At 43.3% G+C, this 20,317-nt stretch overlaps 1 protein-coding gene across 1 annotated transcript in view; it reads left to right on the forward strand.

Annotated features, from left to right (window-relative positions):
* The window catches only part of LOC147021238 (uncharacterized), a 100,248-nt gene extending 82,417 nt beyond the window's left edge, over positions 1-17,831 (forward strand). Inside the window, exon 4 of the mRNA XM_085891029.1 lies at positions 15,650-17,831. Coding sequence (XP_085747155.1) covers positions 15,650-17,055 — 1,406 coding nt within the window. The 3' untranslated portion in view covers positions 17,056-17,831. The remainder of the gene's footprint in view (positions 1-15,649) is intronic.
* The last annotated feature ends 2,486 nt before the right edge of the window (positions 17,832-20,317 follow it).

Here is a 20,317-nt window from a genome sequence, read left to right on the forward strand (position 1 = left end):
GGAGGGTGATGGCTAGTGCTGATTAGATTTTGGTCAAAATCGGTCAACGGTCAAGGCCACAGTGATGTCAAACATTCGATTTTTGATTGTTTGGAACAGAATCATCGTAGAAACTTCTGGTTTGCGTCGCTACCTTCTCTAGAGACAGCTTTTATTAGACAAGATCAGAGGTCAAGTTGACGATTTCGTAAGTACCAGTCTATGACTGCTTGTTTGTTTGTTTGTTTGTTTGTTGGCACGATAACTCGAGAACGGAAGAAGCTACCAATGTCAAATTACACCACGTGATTCAGGAGGGTGATGGCTAGTGCTGATTAGATTTTGGTCAAAATCGGTCAAAGGTCAAGGTCACAGTGAGGTCAAACATAATTCCGTAAATTCATGTTGGAGAAATGGAGTATTTTTGCTTCGCTCGACGTTACGAGTTCGTTTTAACTTCGATTTTAATTTTGTCTTCGGTTTTTGCGATCGCTTCGGATGCTTAAAACTCGGTTGTCGAAATTCTGGTAAAAATCGGATGTTTTGGAGACGTTTTAAGATTGCATAAAAAATATTTCACTCGACGCGTCACGGGTCGTCCCATGATGCAGCGCGCTCGAGCAGACGCATCGTTGAGTTACGTTGAGGTTTTGCGTGGAGAAATGGAGATTTTGGCTTCGGTCGACGTTACGATTTTTGATGGTTTGATACAGAATCATCGTCGAAACTTCTGGTTTGCGTCGCTACCTTCTCGAGAGACAGCTTTTATTAGACAAGGTCAGAGGTCAAGTTGACGATTTCGTAAGTACCAGTTTCTGACTGCTTGTTACTGACGAAATGTAAAGATTTCTTAAGTATATTGATGACTTCCGTTTCTGTTTGTTTGTTTGTTTGTTTGTTTGTTTGTTTGTAGGCACGATAACTCGAGAACGGAAGAAGCCACCAATGTCAAATTACACCACGTGATTCAGGAGGGTGATGGCTAGTGCTGATTAGATTTTGGTCAAAATCGGTCAACGGTAAAGGTCACAGTGAGGTCAAACATTCGATTTTTGATGGTTTGGAACAGAATAATCGTAGAAACTTCTGGTTTGCGTCGCTACCTTCTCTAGAGACAGCTTTTATTAGACAAGGTCAGAGATCAAGTTGACAATTTCGTAAGTACCAGTCTATGACTGCTTGTTTGTTTGTTTGTTTGTTTGTTAGTTTGTGTGTTTGTTTGTGTGTTTGGGTGTTTGTTTGTGGGCACGATAACTCGAGAACGGAAGAAGCGACCAATGTTAACTTACACCACGTGATTCAGGAGGGTGATGGCTAGCGCTGATTAGATTTTGGTCAAAATCGGTCAAAGGTCAAGGTCACAGTGAGGTCAAACATAATTCCGTAAATTTACGTGGAGAAATGGAGTATTTTTGCTTCGCTCGACGTTACGAGTTCGTTTTAACTTCGATTTTAATTTTGTCTTCGGTGTTTGCGATCGCTTAGGACGCTTAAAACTCGGTTGTCGAAATTCTGGTAAAAATCGGATGTTTTGGAGATGTTTTAAGATTCCATAAAAATATTTCACTCGCCGCGTCACAGGTCGTCTTGTGGTGCAGTGCGCTTGAGCAGAGGTGACGTTGATCACGTAATGGTTTTCCGTGTGCCTGCTGACGGTGTTTTCGATAAAGATGATGTTTAAAAGTCATTTTTTTATCCCAATAAAGGTTATGGCCGCATGCCTGACTCGCTAAGCCGTCGGATTATGGAAAGGATGTTGGTGGATGGCCGAATATTACGGTTTTGTGACTTTGATAAAATAATATAAAAATAATTGCGTGGAGAAATGGAGATTTTTGCTTCAGTCGACGTTACGATTTTTGATGGTTTGGTACAGAATCATCGTAGAAACTTCTGGTTTGCGTCGCTACCTTCTCTCGAGACAGCTTTTATTTGACAAGGTCAGAGGTCAAGTTGACGATTTCGTAAGTACCAGTCAATGACTGCTTGTTTTTTTGTTCTTCGAACACGTCAGAATAAGTATATTCAATCAGACAGAATCGATTTAATCTTTAAACAAATCACAGAAACCGAGGCAAAATGAAGTGTCACACCTGAGTAAATTGCATCATTCGAGGTAGACAGACCGCATAAGTGGAATAAACACATCGGTATTGACAGATAGAATAGAGAAATTTGAAAAGTGAAAAAGAGAAATGGAGGCACACCATCCACGGCAGAATTGCACATGATCAAGGGAGTCGAGAATTAGAGAAGATAACAATTGTGAGAGAGAAGAAAGAGAGATTTTAACACTTATAACAACAACAACACGCCTTCACCTCGTTGCCTCGAACCCACGACATAGTGCCCGCGTTGGGTGGAGTTCAAGGCAGAACCTCGCGGCAGCTCTCGCCCAATCGGGGTGATGCGAGCGAGGCTTCCGTCCTTCGTCCAATGGGACTCCTCCACTGTGTGAGGGGCGGTCTGCCGTGACAGCCGCCATGACCCCCCCCCCCCCCCCCCCCGTGTCCAATGAATGGACTTGGCGCCCCTTTCGGCCAATCACGGGGGTGATGAGCGCAATTGTGTGCCAAAACCATCCAGTGAGCGAGAGTGGGTCCGAGGAGTTGGCTCCTCCCCTCTGGAGAAGGGGTGAAAAGTGTTCGGGGGCATTCTGTCTGGTGGGGAGAAAAAGAAGGTCACCTTCTCAGCCTCGTCGCCTTGTCAGCCTCATCGCCTGGTTGTCTCATCTGGCTTGCCGGCGTTCTTTCTGGTTCACCTTTGCGCCGGCTGGCATCCATCATTGCATTGTGTTGCGGGTTTGAGTCCCGCCGAACCGGATCATCGAAATCCGCACGAGGCGGAGAGGTGCGAGACAGGTTCTCCCCTTCGGCTCACCTTCCCTCCCGAGCTGAAGGGCCGAATAAAGGCCGCGGCCATCATTTATTTTGGGTGTGTGCGTGTGTGCCTGTGGGCCCAGTCTGTAAGTAGGAATTGTTAAGTGCTCTGTGCCTTGTACACACTTGCATTTCTTTTAGTCGGTTTAACCCTGCTCTTTGTGTGTTCCCTCCCCCCTATCTATATATTAATACTGAACGACCAATTTTCTGCTCCTCCTTGCGGTCGCGTCACATTTTTCTCGGTACTGTGACCGAGAATGAAAGAAACTTCGTACCTGTAAGAGTGCATCGCACATAGTGGCAATGGTCAAACTTCAACTCTGAAGCAGAATAAACACTTTTCGTTTTACATGGCGATGTGTGACGTCACTGCTGAGAGGTGTAAGGACGTCATGACATCATCGGTCATTCGCTGACGTCATTACGTCTGTCGTCGACAGACCGTCACGGCTGAGAGGTGTAATTCCACTCCTCGAAAATAGCGTCTGCAATGTAAAACCCTCTTCTGCACATGCTGACTACCTCAGAATGTGAATTTGACACAAAAAAGCAACAAGAAACATTGTATCTATATATTAATACTGAAGGACCAATTTTGTGCTCCTCCTCGCGGTCGCGTTACGTTTTTCTCGGTACTGTGACGTGAGAAGTTTAGACACTGTTTGTGCGTCAAATTAGACACGTGCACAAATCAGGGGACTTCTTCACAAGGAGTAGTGCACACCAAAAATGTCGTGTATAAGGACGTTTTGTAGGCCTCATTAGGTAAGGCCATGGAGTACATCGACTGGGATCCTGCTCTTACAAGAGCCGCCACTGGTTGTCATATTGGGCTCATGGAACGGAATCCATCTGTGACGGGGTTTTGGCTAGTTGTAAATAAATATCCATTCTGTTGATTATTTCAGCTCGTCCTCGTCCTTTCCTTCATTGGTTTAGCACGGTGCGTGTTGGGGGATTAAAAAGGCCGTTGCTGCCATAGTTGTACATTTGGACCGACGGGACCTCGGTAACCATCCGCTCGGGTTGCGCACGGGACGGCTCGTCCCGTTCGAGCTCCATCGAGGGTGTGAATCCCTCGGTAGCTCACCACGTGGGCCTCGAGGTATTTTGAAGTTTGACGAATAACCCTGTCCCACGTGGTTGATTTATTGACGATTCACGGTCCTGTAAGGGACCCGTACCTTCAGAGTTATTGGAAAGGTACGATCTAGATTGCGGGTGTTCGGTGGAGCCGACTCTACTGCTTCATCTAGCGGTCATGCTCACCGCCGAAACTCGGCTCCACAACAGTATTATATATCAGTTTAGCCCGATCTGTCAATAGTGAAGAATCGCTTAAAAAATGATCGGATCCGAATTCGAATCTTCACCAAAATTGAATCAATTCTTGCTTGTCACACACCCAAAGTGTCCACCAAGTTTCATCGGAATCCGTCCACAACCTTTTTTGAGATATCCCACACACAAACAAACAGAGAAAAATTATGGAAACCAAGAGGTGGTTTTGCATTGTACTTCATTGGGCAATGCAAACTGTAGAGGTGCAGCATTTCACTGCAAACTCCACACTTGATGACCAAAAAATTAATTGTTACTGACTTGTCCCACCCATGTGAACATTAACGTATCCACTATCATTATCACTCCTTGGAAAGGTAGGAAAATCATCCAAGGGCTGGACATTTCAAAAGCTACTGGACCAGATCGTATCCCCAGAATTGTCCTGAAGATGTGCTTGTCAGAATTGCCCCATGTTCTCTCAAACCTGTACAACCTATGCTTATCAAAATCGGTTTTCTCATCTTTTTGGAAGTTGGCTTCAGATGTACCTGCCTTTTAAAGTTTTTGGGGAGAAATCAAATCTCAGCCGATCAGCTTTCTTCCCATAAGGATCGAAGTATTGGAATGCCTTATCAATGAGCAGGTTATCACTATCCTGGAAGACCACAATCTCAAAACTGATGCTCAGGATAGATTTCATCATTTCTGAGTGACTGATGGTGCTCTTTCTCTCAAAACTGAACACTTGAACGAGGTCTAAACTCGTGTGGTGAGGCCAGACTTGTTGCCCTTGACATCTCCAAGGCTTTTAATAGTTTGGCACAAGGGTCTCATTCACAAGCTGCAGTCGCGTGGTATTCCTGGGCATCTGAATGCACAATTCTCACAGATCACCAAATTTTGTGTGGCATGAGGGTCAATCTTCTGCAGCCCATAAAATAAATGCAGGTGCTGCCCATGTCGATGTTAGGGCCTTTGATGTTTCTGCTTTACATGAATGATGTGCCCCACAACATTTCATTTCAGCTCGCCATTTTTGCTGATGACACAACCTGCGACAGAACTTATCCTTGCTGTCTGCCTGCTTCATTCCACCTTCAAGCCAGCGTCGATCTCGATTGGGACCTTGAGAATGTTATTAACTTGGGAAAAGACTGGTTCATCAGCATCAATCAAAAGAAGACCCACCTCATATCCATGTCCAGGTCACGATACCCCTCTTTTCACAACATCGTTATGGACCAAACACCATTACAAGAAGAGCGAGTATTGCTTTGCAATACATGTCCCCTACTGTGATATTTTCTAAGTCCAATAAGGGCATAACTCTGTGAAAATATGACGAAATACCCTGAAACTCGAACTGGTTATATCAATTATCATAATAAAGCTGTGTACCAAGTTTCGGTGAAATATGTTTAAGGGTATCGAAAAAAAGTCTGAAAAAGCACAGGTGTGACTGTTGGACAGAAACCCTTTCGTCCCCTCCATTGAAACCGGTTGGGGCCTAATAACTCGATGGCAACTGCCTTCTTGGTCCAGACATCACTTCTTACTTTGGTTGGGATAGGTACATTTCTGGCAATGCCAAAAGAGCTTCCTCGTGAATTGGCTACTTGTATCGAGCTCTCTGATATTTCCCTCTTGAGGCCAGGCTCCACCTGTTCAAGACCACCATACGTTTAGTCATGGAACACTGCAGTCACATCTTGGAAAATGTTTGACTCGTCTTCTGTCCCTTCTTGACAATTTAATGAAGAGTTGTTAATCTGGTCGGTCATGAAATGGCATCATCTCTGCAACCTTTCTTTGTTTGACGCTTTGTGGATTCCCTGTGTCTCTTCTGCAGGTACTATAATGGAACATACTCAAAGGAACTTTCATTCCTTGTCCATCACTTTTGCATTCTTTCACACACATTATCCGTTTGGCAGTCTCTGCTCAACCCCACACCATCTGTTTCTTATGGCAACACGGTACGAAATTCCTCCAGTTTTTTTCCCCCATGCCCTGCCAAACTCTGTAATTCCCTACCTGCATCCTGTTTCCCAGCAACATCAACCGTTCCCAGTTGAAGAGAGATGTGAATAAGTTTTATTTAATCCTGGTGATTCCTCTTCCCACAATTTATTTTTTGTAAATCCCACCTTCGAGTGGCTTTAAGGCCTTCTGATGGGCGAACTCCCCATAAAAAATATACATCGATAAATGCGACTGTGCAGACTCCCTGCCGTGAAGCTGCATTCACACGATTCAGACAAACCAAGATTAGGTCAATAAGTGGCAGGATTTATCTGCTCAGTTAAGCAGGGCTGTAAGGAATTTAATTCAGTCATGTGTCCAAGTGATTAAGTGGACATCGTCCTACACAATCTGAGGGAGAGAAAATGGAAAACAAAAACGGTGTGAATTGGTCCTCAAGCAGGCTTCTCAGACAGGATTATCACCGGCTCCTGGGGTTTGTGAAGAGGTTCCGATCCTCAGAAGGCTTCTTCCTGAGGTCAGGCAGGATCTGCAGGTGGCAGTCATACCATCTGTTTGCCTGACGTCTTTCTGCGTTGCCCCAGCCTGATGAAACTGTCACATAAAGTGGTTCTTCGAGTCCATGCAACAACTGTTGTGTTTTAGCTGGCATAATGATGAGTCAGATTTTTAGATCCTCGTGGAGGATCTCAAAATCTTACTCATGTTGTTGTTCTACATCTTCTTCTTGTGGACTTTTTTGTTTCACAGCCTACAGTTTTCATCGAAACTTCCTGAAACTTGGCATAAATTAAGTAAAAAATACCCTGCTCAGAGAGTAACCATCTCCGATTTTGAAAATTTATCCGAGAAAAAAAGTTATGACATCAAAATATCTCCGCTAATGGAAATCGCCTAAAAATTATCTCCGAAACTAGGCAAGCTTTTTGAATACTGTTTGAGGGAATCGAACAGGGCATTAGCAGAGATGAATTGCCGCACATATGATACATCACTATGATGTCATATCAATTTTTTGACATTTTTTGTTTCACAACCCAGAGTTTTCATTGGATCTTCATGAAACTTGCCATGTGTATGCAAAAAGCCCACACGCAGGCAGTAACCATCTCCAATTTTGGAAATTCTTCCGAGAAAAAAAGTTGACGTCATAGTATCGACGTGAATGGAAATCGCCTCTACCATTATCTCCGAAACTAGGCAAGCTGTTTGAATTTTGTTTGCGGGAATCAAGCCGGGCATTAGCACAGATAATTTTTCGCAAACCTGATACATCACAATGACGTCATATTCGTTTTTATGACGTCATCATTAAGAGGACGAGGAGCTTCGTATCCTCGTCTTGTTAAAAGTATTAGGGTTAGGGTTAGTGGCCAAGCTGTTAAAAGTAACAACTTGTTAAGCTAACAAGCTAACAGGCCAAGCTAACAACTTGTTAAAAGTATTCTCAAAATCACGATGCGTAAATGAATTGATCGTTCAGTAGAGGGAGAAGTCAAATACCCCGAGAAATCAGTGCAAAGGCAGAGAGAGATTGTTGTTGATGGAAAGTGCAACTCCACCACATGGGTGTGGTTGAGGCCAAACAAATGAGAGACAAGTCAGGGAGAGACACGAAAAAGTCAGGGACATCCTGTGAAAGGAAGGATTCTGTGAAATAGATGATGTCTGGTTCATTAGCAGTGGCCTGGATTGAGAGATCTATCATGTTAGAGCAGAGACCTTGGTTGACTGAGGTCTATAAAGTTGGGGATCGGGAGGTGGCATTGGGAGGGTGCAGGGCTGTGTTGGCAGGGGGTAGTGGGTATTGTAGGTACAAGATTTGAGGAAGGCTTTGAGGGGTGTGGTAATTTGCAACGTTTGAGTTGCTCAGGTGCAGGGTAAGCATTGTGGTGGTGGGTGTGGGGGGAAGCATTGAGAGGGTAGGGTGAAGTGGGATGCAGAAAGGGTGACATGAAGTGGAGGAATGCTGATTCCAAATTCCAATATTGGACAAAGGTAATCTTAAGAAGAAGAGGAATAGATGATGGTGAAGATGAGGTACTCTTGATGTAAAAATAAGGAAAGTGAAGCATTTTAAAGGAGGAAGCATTTTTCTTCAATGAAGAGCTTGAAGTGTTTGAGAAAAAGGGGGGGGGGAATGGTGAACAGAAAGTACAGGCAGAAGGAAATTCAAGTGGAATGAGATTTCTATGGAGTGAATTGTTATTTTTTTTTGAAATGAGCATAAGAATTATGATAATTTTGAGGTTGAAGTGAAATATTTGGAACGAAAGAAGCAAAATGAGGAATATGGAGACAAAGGTACACCATTTTACAGTCGCCGGCTGAAGTAGGCCGTGATTAACACAAACGATTAATTCGACAAATGCAGCACCATAAGGTACGAATTAACACAGACAACACGTGACTTGAAATGATGTGATCTGCCTCAGATTGTTCGGCATGCATCCACAGAATCCCTTGTGACAATAGTCACCATGTGGCTTGGATGTATAGCATGCCTGCCAAATAAGGATTGCACCATGAAACGACTCGCCAACTTTTAAAAGCATCTGAAAACATTTGGAAGTGTACCTCTGCACAACAAAAGGTTTGGAGAACTTTCTGAACAACTTGATACTTTCTGATCAAAAGTTAATATCTTGCAGCCTGAACCAGAAACAACTCTTGATGCTCTGGGCCCATGAAAGGCACAAGGGTTCATAGACGTGCTTGTTTCTTCTCAAACCTTAGTGCTTCTTAACACCGATGGGTAGATCATATCTGGGGCTTTCCGAAACACAGGGTTAGTTTAAAGTGATGCTATTTACGATAAATCGTGTTTGGGACAGGTGGGAGTTGTGTGAGCTTTTGGTGCCATTATATATATATATATATATATATATATATATATATATATATATATATATATATATATATATATATATATATATATATATCTTCTTCTTTCAGCTGCTCCCGTTAGGGGTCGCCACAGCAGATCATCCGTATGATCCGCACAGTGATTTGGCACATGTTTTATGCCGGATGCCCTTCCTGACGCAACCCTGGTCGCCTCTTATGACACAGGGATATGGTACACCTATTTTAACCGGGGTATACACCGGCCCAGTATACTGGTACTCATTTCGCCGACCTCGGAAGGATGACAGGCTGAGTCAACCCCCTGGTGTATTAATTCAGTGGCCCAACGGGGCTTGTTCTGCAGCTCAGGACCTTTTTGGATCCCAAGCCACTGCCCTAACCACTGCGCCAACACCAGGCTTTATATATATATATATATATATATATATATATATATATATATATATATATATATATATATATATATATATATACATATTTGTATGGTTCCGGGGCCATGATAAAAAAGAAGGGCACTTGGTAGAGTGCATAACTCCACCATACAATGTCTGATCCAGTGAAACATGTTTACCCATATCCCAAACACGATCTACCCATATCGAGCCCAATAACTTTTTTAAAAATCATGTCGTATGTCGTTTTTAGCCCCATCTCTTAATGGTGAAGAATCACTTTTAAAAATATTGGAACCAGATCCCGATTTGGCTCAATTCTTCCTAGTCACACACACACACACACACACACAAGTGTCCACCATGTTTCGTTCGAATCTGTACACACTTTTTTGAGATATCATGCTATTTATGTATTTTGCCCTATCTCTCAACGGTGAAGAATTACTTTAAAATTTCTAGCAGCCGGATCCGGATCTTCACCAAAATCTAATCAGTTTGTCCTTGTCACACACCCGACCTGTCCACCAAATTTCATCTGAATCCGTCGACAGCATTTTGAGATATCCTGCAGACAAACGGACAGAAATGGGTGAAAACGTACCCTTCCACTTTTGGTGGCGGAGGTAATTATCCTAGATTTTGCATCTGTTGGTGAGAGGAGAAGCGTCCATCTGTTGTGACCACTACCACCACGAGCTCATTGTATTAACAGAAAATGGTACGAACCCAGCACCTCTCATCCATTGATATTTCTCCTATTCCTGTATTTCTGAGTGCGAATTGAATTCAGGAACAACATTTGTTGTTAACCTATTTGAAATTGCCACTCTCGTATGAACACTGAAAACTGTTTTTTTTTAATGTGTGTACATAGTCTCGGCTCGCGGAATAAAAGTCTATTTGAATTGCGGTTTAGCGGCAATGAAGGCAGGTTAAAAGTGCCTGGTGAGTCCAACAGTGTCACTGAAAACACACACAGTGCATTCAAAAAAGGCTTCTTCAGCATTTGTACATCATTTCACAAGGATTGCGTTTTTGATGGGATATGACAGCAACACATGGGCGAAAATATAACAGAAAAACACAAACAATCTAGTTTGGAAATCTTGACTTTAATGAGTTGTATATAGCATCTGGCAATGACAAGTTCGATCAACAAGTGTAAAAAAAAAAAAAAAAGATATATATATATATATATATATATATATATATATATATATATATATATATATATCCTCAAACCGGAAGTCAATGCAAGAGGTCGCAAAATTATAGTGCGGCTTATGACCACCAAATTATGGTAATACCAGGTCGAGCATGGGGAAATACTTACCTCTGAAATGGTTGCGACACATACCAGCTCGTGTGTATATATTGTTGTAGATTTCTTGCCCATCAGCGTGTGAACGACCGCGTCTAACCAATAGCGGTTGCTTTGCCCACCGAACGGACAATCCAGTCGTGACTTTCTGGAGCAACGTCAGAAACCAGTCATGGGTGGGTTTTTATCCCACCACGGCCCAGTCCGTATTCTACCCGCGCGAAATAGGGTCAATCGCCGAATATCGATATACCGAAGTACCCGCGTGGGTAACCTACCGAGGGACTATACCTCGGCGAAGGCCCGCTTGGACACGAATCGCTTAAGCGGTCCGTTCCGTTCTGGGATAGCCGAGCGGGTATTATCGCCAGACCTCGCCGGACCCGTTTATATTTATCGGTTATTTAAAAACCAACTATATTCCGAGTGCAAGATGGGGCGGTTCAATGAGGGAATGGACGCAACAAACAGGTTTACATTCACACAAGGACATTTATTATAATAAAGCACGTATGCAATTAAACAAGGCAAAACATGTATGCAATTATACAAGGCAAAGCACGTATGCACCTATGCAAGCAACAAAAGCATGACAAAAGAACGACAACCGTCTACTTATTATGTACAGTCACTTGCACTTACCAGCAGTTCCTACTTATTAGATGGGCCCACGGACACACGTATGCACACACACACACCCAAGAAATGGTGGCAGAGGCCTTTAATAACGAGCTCCAGCTCGGAGGACAGGTGAGCTGAAACCCAGAACCTATCTCGAACCTCTCCACCTCGTGTGGTCTTCAAGTTTATCGGACCCGGGCTTCAGCGAGAGCGAACTGGATCCAATCGCCGTGAGCCGTGATCCTTCCTGAGCTCCCACGAATTCTCCCGCACTTGTCAACACGTGCTGGTGAGACGAGGCACCGATCCTTCCCGTCGATGCGTCGCTTCCCTGAGGAACCACCTCCCACGCTTCTCAACATGTGCTGGTGAGACGAGGCGCCGATCCTTCCCGTCGATGCGTCGCTTCTCCGAGGAACCACTTCCAAGAAGAGGCCAATGAGTCGCACCAAGCCGGGAACCAAAATGGAGAACAAAGAGCTCCACGAACCAAGAAGAAGAAGAAGAAGCCACCATTCGCAGCTCAATCCCAGCAACCGGCTCAACTTCCTTCCAGAACAGAGCAGCTCGAAGCAAAAAGCTCTCCCGAACCAAACAGAAGGCGAAGCTCACTGAACCACCAAAGCAAAAAGCTTCCGAAGGCCTCAACCCTAACGCAAGCCAAGCAGGACCCGACGGTCTACTGAACCGCTACTCTGCCGAAGCAAAAAGCCTGCTAACCAAGAACAAAGAAAGGATCTCGTCCTTATCCTTCTCTGCCCCCCCTCCCCCACGCCCGGCGTGACTCATGCCCTAATGATCCATCCCCCCCCCCCCCCCCCCGCTCAACCACAGTTGGGAGGGAGTTGTTGACATCATGAGTCACGGGACGGCAGGATTCTCCTTCCTCTTTGCAGAAGAGGGGGAGGGATGTCTCTATTGTTCGTTCCCTAACTATTAAATCGATCCGCAGCACATCTAATCGATTTCTGAACATTTAAACAATGAAAGTTGAGCTATCTTGGGAACAAGCACTTATCGACATAGCTGACTAAAGGATCCTGTATGTTGTGTGCAATCGAATTCCCAAATTCGTAACAGTATATATATATATATATATATATATATATATATATATATATATATATATATATATATATATATATATATATATATATATATATATATATATATATATATATATATATATATATATATATATTTGCGGATCTGGAAACCATTATCGCACTCATGATTCAGGTCCTGTAGCTCAGTTATCTCGGTAAGTGCATGTTCCATAGATAGCTCGCCTTCCATTGTTTAACGGGTAAAAATCGATTAAATGCGCTGTGATTCATTTTAGTAGCTTGGGTTCGATCAGAAGACAAAGAAGAACGACCCTCCCCCTCCTCTGCAAAGAGGAAGAAGAACTCTCCCATCCCATGATGCAATGACGTAAACAACTTCCTCCCACCCGCGGTTGTGCGGCGCATGAGGGCATGAGTGACGCCGGGAGCGGGGGAGGGGGCTGACAGGAATAAAAAAGGGACACTGCTTGGCTCGAGTTGGGTCTTGTTGGGGGGGGTTCTTGGTTCTTGTTAGAGAGTTGTTCATCGGAAGAGGGGTTGTGGCTGGTTGGTTGTCATGAGTTTGTTGAGAGTTGTTCAAGGGAGTGTTCGTACTGGTTGTTGGTGGTTCAACGGAGGACCTGGTTGATCGGAGAGTTGTTCATCAGAGGAGTTGGTTCGGGTTGTCGTGGTTCTTCTCTGGCCTGGTTTAAGGGTGGTCGAGTTGGTTCGAGGCTGTTGTTCTGCTGGTGCTTCTTCGAGTTGGCTGTGCAGTCGGTGGTTCAAAGTGCTGGTTCTGAGTTATCTTGGTTCGGCCTTTGTTCTGCTTTGTGGCCTCATCTTGGTTTGGCTGGCTCTACTTGGAAAGCGACGCATCTTCGGGAAGGCTCGGTGTTTCATCTCACCAGCACGTGGTCCGGAGCGCGAGGTGATCCGCTAGAGCTCGGGAAGGATCGCGGCTCACTGCGATTGGATCCAGCTCGCCCTCGCTGGAGCCCGGGTCCGAACAGCTTGAAGACCACACAAGGTGGAGAGGTTCGAGATAGGCCTGGACTTCAGCTCATGTGTCCCTCTGAGCTGAAGTCCGTATTAAAGGCGTCAGCCACCATTTCTTGGGTGTGTGTGTGCGTGCTTGTGTCCGTGGGCCCATCTTGCAAGTAGAGAACTGTTAAGTGCTTTGTGTGCTGTAAATGATTGCATTGCCTTTATTGTATTCAGTATAGTTCTGCTCTTGTGTGCTTCCCTAGTTCCCCGATTACTGTATAAATAAACCCTAATTACCTTCGCATTCTGCGAAAGGTTATGTTTTGATCAGGGAATGTATTTATTTATTTGTAATCTTGTCATTCGTATAACTCAAAAAGTATTAAACCAAATTGCATGAAATTTGGTGGGATGATTGGTTATTAGCCAGGAAGCATTCGATTAGATTTTAGGATCGTTCGGCTCAAAGGTCAAGGTCAAGGTCACGGAAAGGTCAAAATCGTCTTTTTACGATAACACGGTCAATTTTTATTCAATTTGCATGCAACTAACGCCAAAATGTTCAGAATTCAACGCCTCATCTTGTGATATGCAATATGACACAATGACGCCCATAATCTTGTTACCGGTTAGGGGTCAAAGGTCAGGGAGGTCACGACCTTGAAAAATATGCGGTTTTTGTCATAACGCGGTCAATTCTTGTCCGCTTTACATGAATCCAGCACCAAAATGTTCAGAATTTAATGCCCAATCTTGTGACACAATGACCTCATAACACATGTCACCGGTTGGGCTAAAATGTTGGGGGGTCTCACGCCCTTGAAAAATATGCGGTTTTCGGCATAACTCAGTCAATTCTTATTCGATTTGCATGAAACCAGCATCAAACGAGAATACCTTCTCTTGTTCAAACGTTGTATTCACCGAACTTGCGAATGCAGACTCGCCAAAACGACGTGAGTTGATTGTTGTTTAGTCCGTAGCCCCCGAAAGTCGGGGGGGGGTCATGACATTATAGATATGTGGTTTGTGTCATAAGACCATTCATATGAAACCAGTTCCCACACTCATACCAAGAACAAAAAAAGTAGTGGCGGCGAAGGTATGCGCTCTTTGAGTGCCCGTTCTAGTTGTTAAATGTTTTCAGCTCGTCGCGTCGATTCTTTCATTAACTGAGCATGTTGTGTGTTAGGAATTAGAAGGCCGTTGGGCCGCCGTAAGGGGACATTCGGGCCGATGGAATTCGGCGATATCACCGCTCGGCTACGCACACGGAACAGGCTGCTTAAGCGGCTCACTTCCGTACGAGTTCCGCCGAGGGTGAAGTACCCCGGGAGCTGGATCACGTGGGTACTTAGGTACGTTGAAGTTGGCAATTAACCCTACCCCACGTGATCTCCCCATTGGCATATTTTGGTCCAAAATAACCATGACACATCGACCCGGACTTACCCGGGCCGGCGATCTGTATATTCCGGGCGATCGAGCCGAGACTGCCCCACTGCTTCATCGAGGGTCGTGCTCGTGGCTTCGCGCCGGCGGGAAACCACAACAATATATATGTATGTATATATTTCTCGTTTTAAACACCTCGATTGATTTCCCGTAATAGTGGCAGCTTTATGGAGCCTCGTTCTAACAGCGGAAATGACGTCTATTGCATACCACCTATTGACTAGGTTTACATTTGGCAGTGTTTTACACTTGACGTCCTTCATTATTTTCAAGTGATGTCTATCTTGTAAATGTGGAATCTCGATGGCACAACGGTTCATATTTCTCAAAAACTTTAAGATCTGCTTCTGGAAAGGAAGATTCAGATGTTTATTTGGCAAATGGCAGCACTGCCTGTACTGCAACACATGAGCAGAAACCTACAAAAAGAACATTCAATCTTTTGAATTCAGGGTTTCTTAAATTTTTGAAATCAATAAATATCTTGCATTTTGAGTTTTACGAAAAATAACTTCGAGTTTGTTTTTGCAGAACAATCAAGAAGTCCAGTTAGCCAGATGAGGTCCAGGAGCAGCTTGATAGTGAAGATGTCTATTTTGAACAACCAATCCCAAGAACAAGACTCACAACCTTCAAAATACAAGTGCACGTCTGGTGAAAACAGCACAAAGACCAATGTTAAATTAATCAAACCCCAAAAGGTTATCGAAAGTCAAATGTGTTATAAGTGTAATATATGCAGTGCAGATTTTACTTCACCGAGAAACATCAAAATGCACATGAGGACCCACAGAGGAGAACGCCCACACAAATCCTCTGTTTGTGATAAAGGTTTCTCTCGAAAAAGCAGTTTGAATGAACATTCGAGGATCCACACAGGAGAGCGTCCTTACAAATGCTCCACATGTGATAAAGATTTCTCTTATAAATATGCCTTGATTAAGCATATGATGATTCACACAGGACAGCGACCTCACAAATGCTCCATATGTGATAAAGGTTTCTTTCAAAAAGGTGATTTAAATAAGCATATGAGGATCCACAGAGGAGAGCGACCTCACAAATGCTCCATATGTGATAAAGCTTTCTTTCAAAAAGGTACTTTAAATAAGCATATGAGGATCCACACAGGAGAACGTCCTTACAAATGCTCCACATGTGATAAAGATTTCTCTCGTAAAAGCCATTTGAATATACATATGAGGATCCACACAGGAGAGCGTCCTTACAAATGCTCCACATGTGATAAAGATTTCTCTCGGAAATGCAGTTTGAATAAGCATATGAGGATCCACACAGGAGAACGTCCTTACAAATGCTCCACATGTGATAAAGATTTCTCTTATAAATGTGCCTTGATTAAGCATATGATGATTCACACAGGACAGCAACCTCACAAATGCTCCATATGTGATAAAGCTTTCTTTCAAAAAGGTGATTTAAATATGCATATGAGGATCCACAGAGGAGAGCGACCTCACAAATGCTCCATATGTGATAAAGCTTTCTTTCAAGAAGGTGATTTAAATATGCATATGAGGATCCACAGAGGAGAGCGACCTCACAAATGCTCCATATGTGATAAAGCTTTCTTTCAAAAAGGTGATTTAAATATGCATATGAGGATCCACACAGGAGAACGTCCTTACAAATGCTCCACATGTGATAAAGGTTTCTCTCGTAAAAGCCATTTGAATATACATATGAGGATCCACACAGGAGAGCGTCCTTACAAATGCTCCACATGTGATAAAGATTTCTCTCGGAAATGCAGTTTGAATAAGCATATGAGGATCCACACAGGAGAACATCGTTACAAATGCTCCACATGTGCTAAAGGTTTCTCTCGAAAAGGCCATTTCAATATACATTCGAGGATCCACACAGGAGAGCGTCCTTACAAATGCTCCACATGTGATAAAGGTTTCTCTCGAAAAAGCACCTTGAATATACATATGAGGATCCACACAGGAGAACGTCTTTACAAATGCTCCACATGTGAGAAGGGTTTCTCTGAAAAATGTGATTTGAATGTGCATGTGAGGAGAGATGCAGGAGAGCATACCAAAAATCCACACAAAAACAACAGACAACAATACAGGAACGAGAAAACGAAGCATCCTGCAAATACCTCAGAAGAGAAGGCCCCAGTTACAACACAAAAAATGCATAAAATAATCAGCAGAGTCCCAAAACAGAATGAGACTAATTCTGAAGTCATTGCTTTCTACAATTAACAAAACCAAAGCTATAAACCATATTGCATTGTTGGTATTCCAATGTCGCTGTGCAATTATAAACCGGCCACAATTGCAGATCAACAATTTAATCACCAAAATAAGGAAGCTTCGAACTACTCACAAGATGTTCTCTAAAATTCTATGCATACTGAGGTTGTACTTGCCAAAATGAGAATGAAGAGGTGGTATGATTGAGCTTAACCAAGTGCACAGAACATCGTGTGTTGGACTGTCAGAATATGTGAAAAGCTCAACAGACTATAGTATGAGATGTGTACATGAGCAAGAAAACAATAAACCAGAAAAAGGATCCTTAATTAATTTAGCAACAACTTCCAAAAACAGGTACAAATGTTGGATACTACACAGTAAAATGAAACAGAAATAAACAAACACAGCCCCAATGATTGCAATGAAAAAAAACAAGAAAAACTACAAAAATAAGTCGTGGATATACTCTGACAAATAGGAGAATGATAAAAGAGCAGGAAGATTTAAAAAAAGAACTTGACAGAACATGGATCGAAAAAGGAAGGCTCTTTGAAGACGTCAAATTAATTGTGATGGAGAATGAGTCATCATAAATGCTCAAGTCCAAGTACATGACATGAATGCCTTTAAGAAAATGGTGGGAAGTGGGGACACCACAAACAAAGCATTGTGTCGGGACATCGAGCTCAAACACAAAAAGAAAAAGTCAGCATTGTTGATTGAGGTTTCAGTTCCCCATGACTTTGGACTAAATGCCACAGAAATCAGGAAAATGACCAAATACCAGGATCTGAAATGATCTGAAAAATGAGGTGAAGACGACTTGGAAATTGAAGAAGGCTGACATTATACCAGTGATAGATGGAGCTACAGGAATGATAAAGATAACCCTTCCTGAGTACTTAAAATCATCGTGGGAACATCACTCGAAACGAGCTGCAAGTGGAGATTGTCAGACATTCAGTGAAGATTTTGGAAAGAGCCCTTGGAACGAGACTATGAGAACGACATTTCACAGTTTGATTCAGGAATCATAATCCTTTACCAAAAAGGAGGTGGAAATTTTAAGTTCTGGGAGAATTTTCTCCCACCTCCTGAAATCTGTATGGAAATAACCAATGAAAGCCTAAAAAAACTCAGATTAAGTAAATGACAGAAGAAAGGACCTGCAGTTTGAAAATTTACTCATAAGATTCAATCAAAAACTTAGGAAGTCGATGCAGTGTTGCAATCCCTCCACCTCAAAAAGATGAACTAGTTCGGGAAAGGGGTTTATGAAAACTGAAAAGAAAACAAGAAGAAGGTGGAATAGATTAAAAACTTTGAAAGGAAGAAGCAACATCGAGGGGATATTCCTCAACTGATAATTGCCAAACAAAAAATTATGAAACTCGCCAAAATGCCGATTCAAAACGCCTGGATGGCATCCCACATTCCTGATGCTCTCCACAATCACTACATTCGAGCATTGGATGAGCTTATCCAAGGGGAAAAGGCAACGGATGAGTGGAAGTCCAATCCTGATCTTCCTTCCCGAGTTTTCAAGAGGCAATACACCATTTTAAGTCCTCTATCATCCTGACCCACTGTCTTTCGATCTTCACTCATTCACTGTGTCTTTTGCACCTGAGAAGGAGGAGAATGTTCATTCAACCCTCGAGTCGACTCGATTCAACCCTTGTTCAACATGGTCTCGGCTCGGGAAAGAGCTCGGACACCGAACGGATCAGGACACAACATAATGAAGGGAACAGCAGTAGAAAGGGGAAAAACAGATGGAGATTGACAAACGAGAGATGCAGGTAACTATGAGCGGTAGGGGACAATGTAAGGTGTGGAAAAAAATTGGATACATAAGCAGAATTTTCGAAGTGGTGGGGATTGTTTAACAGGTGTAGAAAAGATCATTGTTTTTGATGGGTGATGACTTGAGATGGTGGTGAACAGATGTCTTTAAGACCTGGAGGGAAGAATCAGATTGAAGAATGTGGGGAAAAAGAGGAATACATGAGTTAAGGTAAGTAGTGGTTCTGGATATTGGCAGTTTCACTCTGAGGGGGTTGCTGGTGGACTGCATGCATCCTGAATATACTTTGGAGAGAGGAAGCATGGAGAGGGAAGAAGGTGATAGACCAGAAGTGATTGGGAAGAAGTTGGAGACCACCGACCTGTTAGTGTTGGCGAAGTGAGAGGCCCATAGACTCAGATTCATCTTGAGAGATTCCAATGATCTTGAAAGCCTTAAATTCCACAGCTTCAAGCTGAACAAGATGGGAGCTGAAGGAGCCAGCCCAGATGAGAGAGGAGTACTCCATTAAGCTATGGATGAAAGACTTGTAGGTGGATAGGAGCTCAGGTGTACTAAGGTGAGTAGGTTGATAGAAGCTCAGACTATGCATGACAGAGGATGTCAAGTCTGGTTTTGGAGGACAACTTTGAAATGTGGCTTGCCCAAGAAAGATCATGGCTAAGACTGAGACCCATGAGTTTGAGTGACTGAACCTCTTCAAGAGGGTTGTTGTGAAAGTTGATGTGTTTGTGGTATGGTCCTTGGGGGAGGGAGAGAAGTTGAGGGAGATGGGTGTTTGACCAGTTTGTGGTCTTTGTTAAGGTCCAAAGAGAGGGAAGAAGCTGCTGTCTGTCAGAAGGATGAGGGATCTCATGGCAAAGAGTGGAGTCATCAGCAAAGAAACAATGAGGATTTTCCAGAGTCAATGAGATCATTGATGAAGATTCGGAATAAGATGGGGCTAGAAACACTGCATTGGGTCTGGCCTTGACAGGGAGGGGAGATAAGAAGAAAGGGTTCCGTTGAGAGCCCCATATTGGCTACGAGAGTGTGGAGGAAGTGAGTTATCCAAGAATGTAGTGCACTTGGATTCGAAAGGCAGACAATTTGGAGAGCAATGCAGGATGTCAGACCATATCGAGAGCTCGAGACATCCCCAGAGAGATGGCCTTGTTGTCATGTCTGATATTGAAGGCCTCCAACGATTGTTGGGAGAGCAAAAGCAGCATGTCCAAGTTAGAGTGACCTTGTCTGAAACCAAATTGATGATTTGTGATGAGGCTGTTGGATAAAAGGTATGATTTTATATCAACTGCGATGATGGATTCCACGACTTTGCTGATGATCGGAAGTTAGCTCAAATGCAGGACCCCGTGCCCTAACAAAGTATTGTCGATGCCAGTTTGTAAAAAGAAAATATTTTAAAATCCTTTTTGGTTTTGCCTCTATTAATCCAAGTGCAGTCAAGTGAGATATACA

The sequence above is a fragment of the Eptatretus burgeri genome, chromosome 8 (assembly GCF_056783735.1).
Source record: "Eptatretus burgeri isolate ZD-2024b chromosome 8, Ebu_testis_v1, whole genome shotgun sequence".
NCBI classification, from domain to species: domain Eukaryota; kingdom Metazoa; phylum Chordata; class Myxini; order Myxiniformes; family Myxinidae; genus Eptatretus; species Eptatretus burgeri.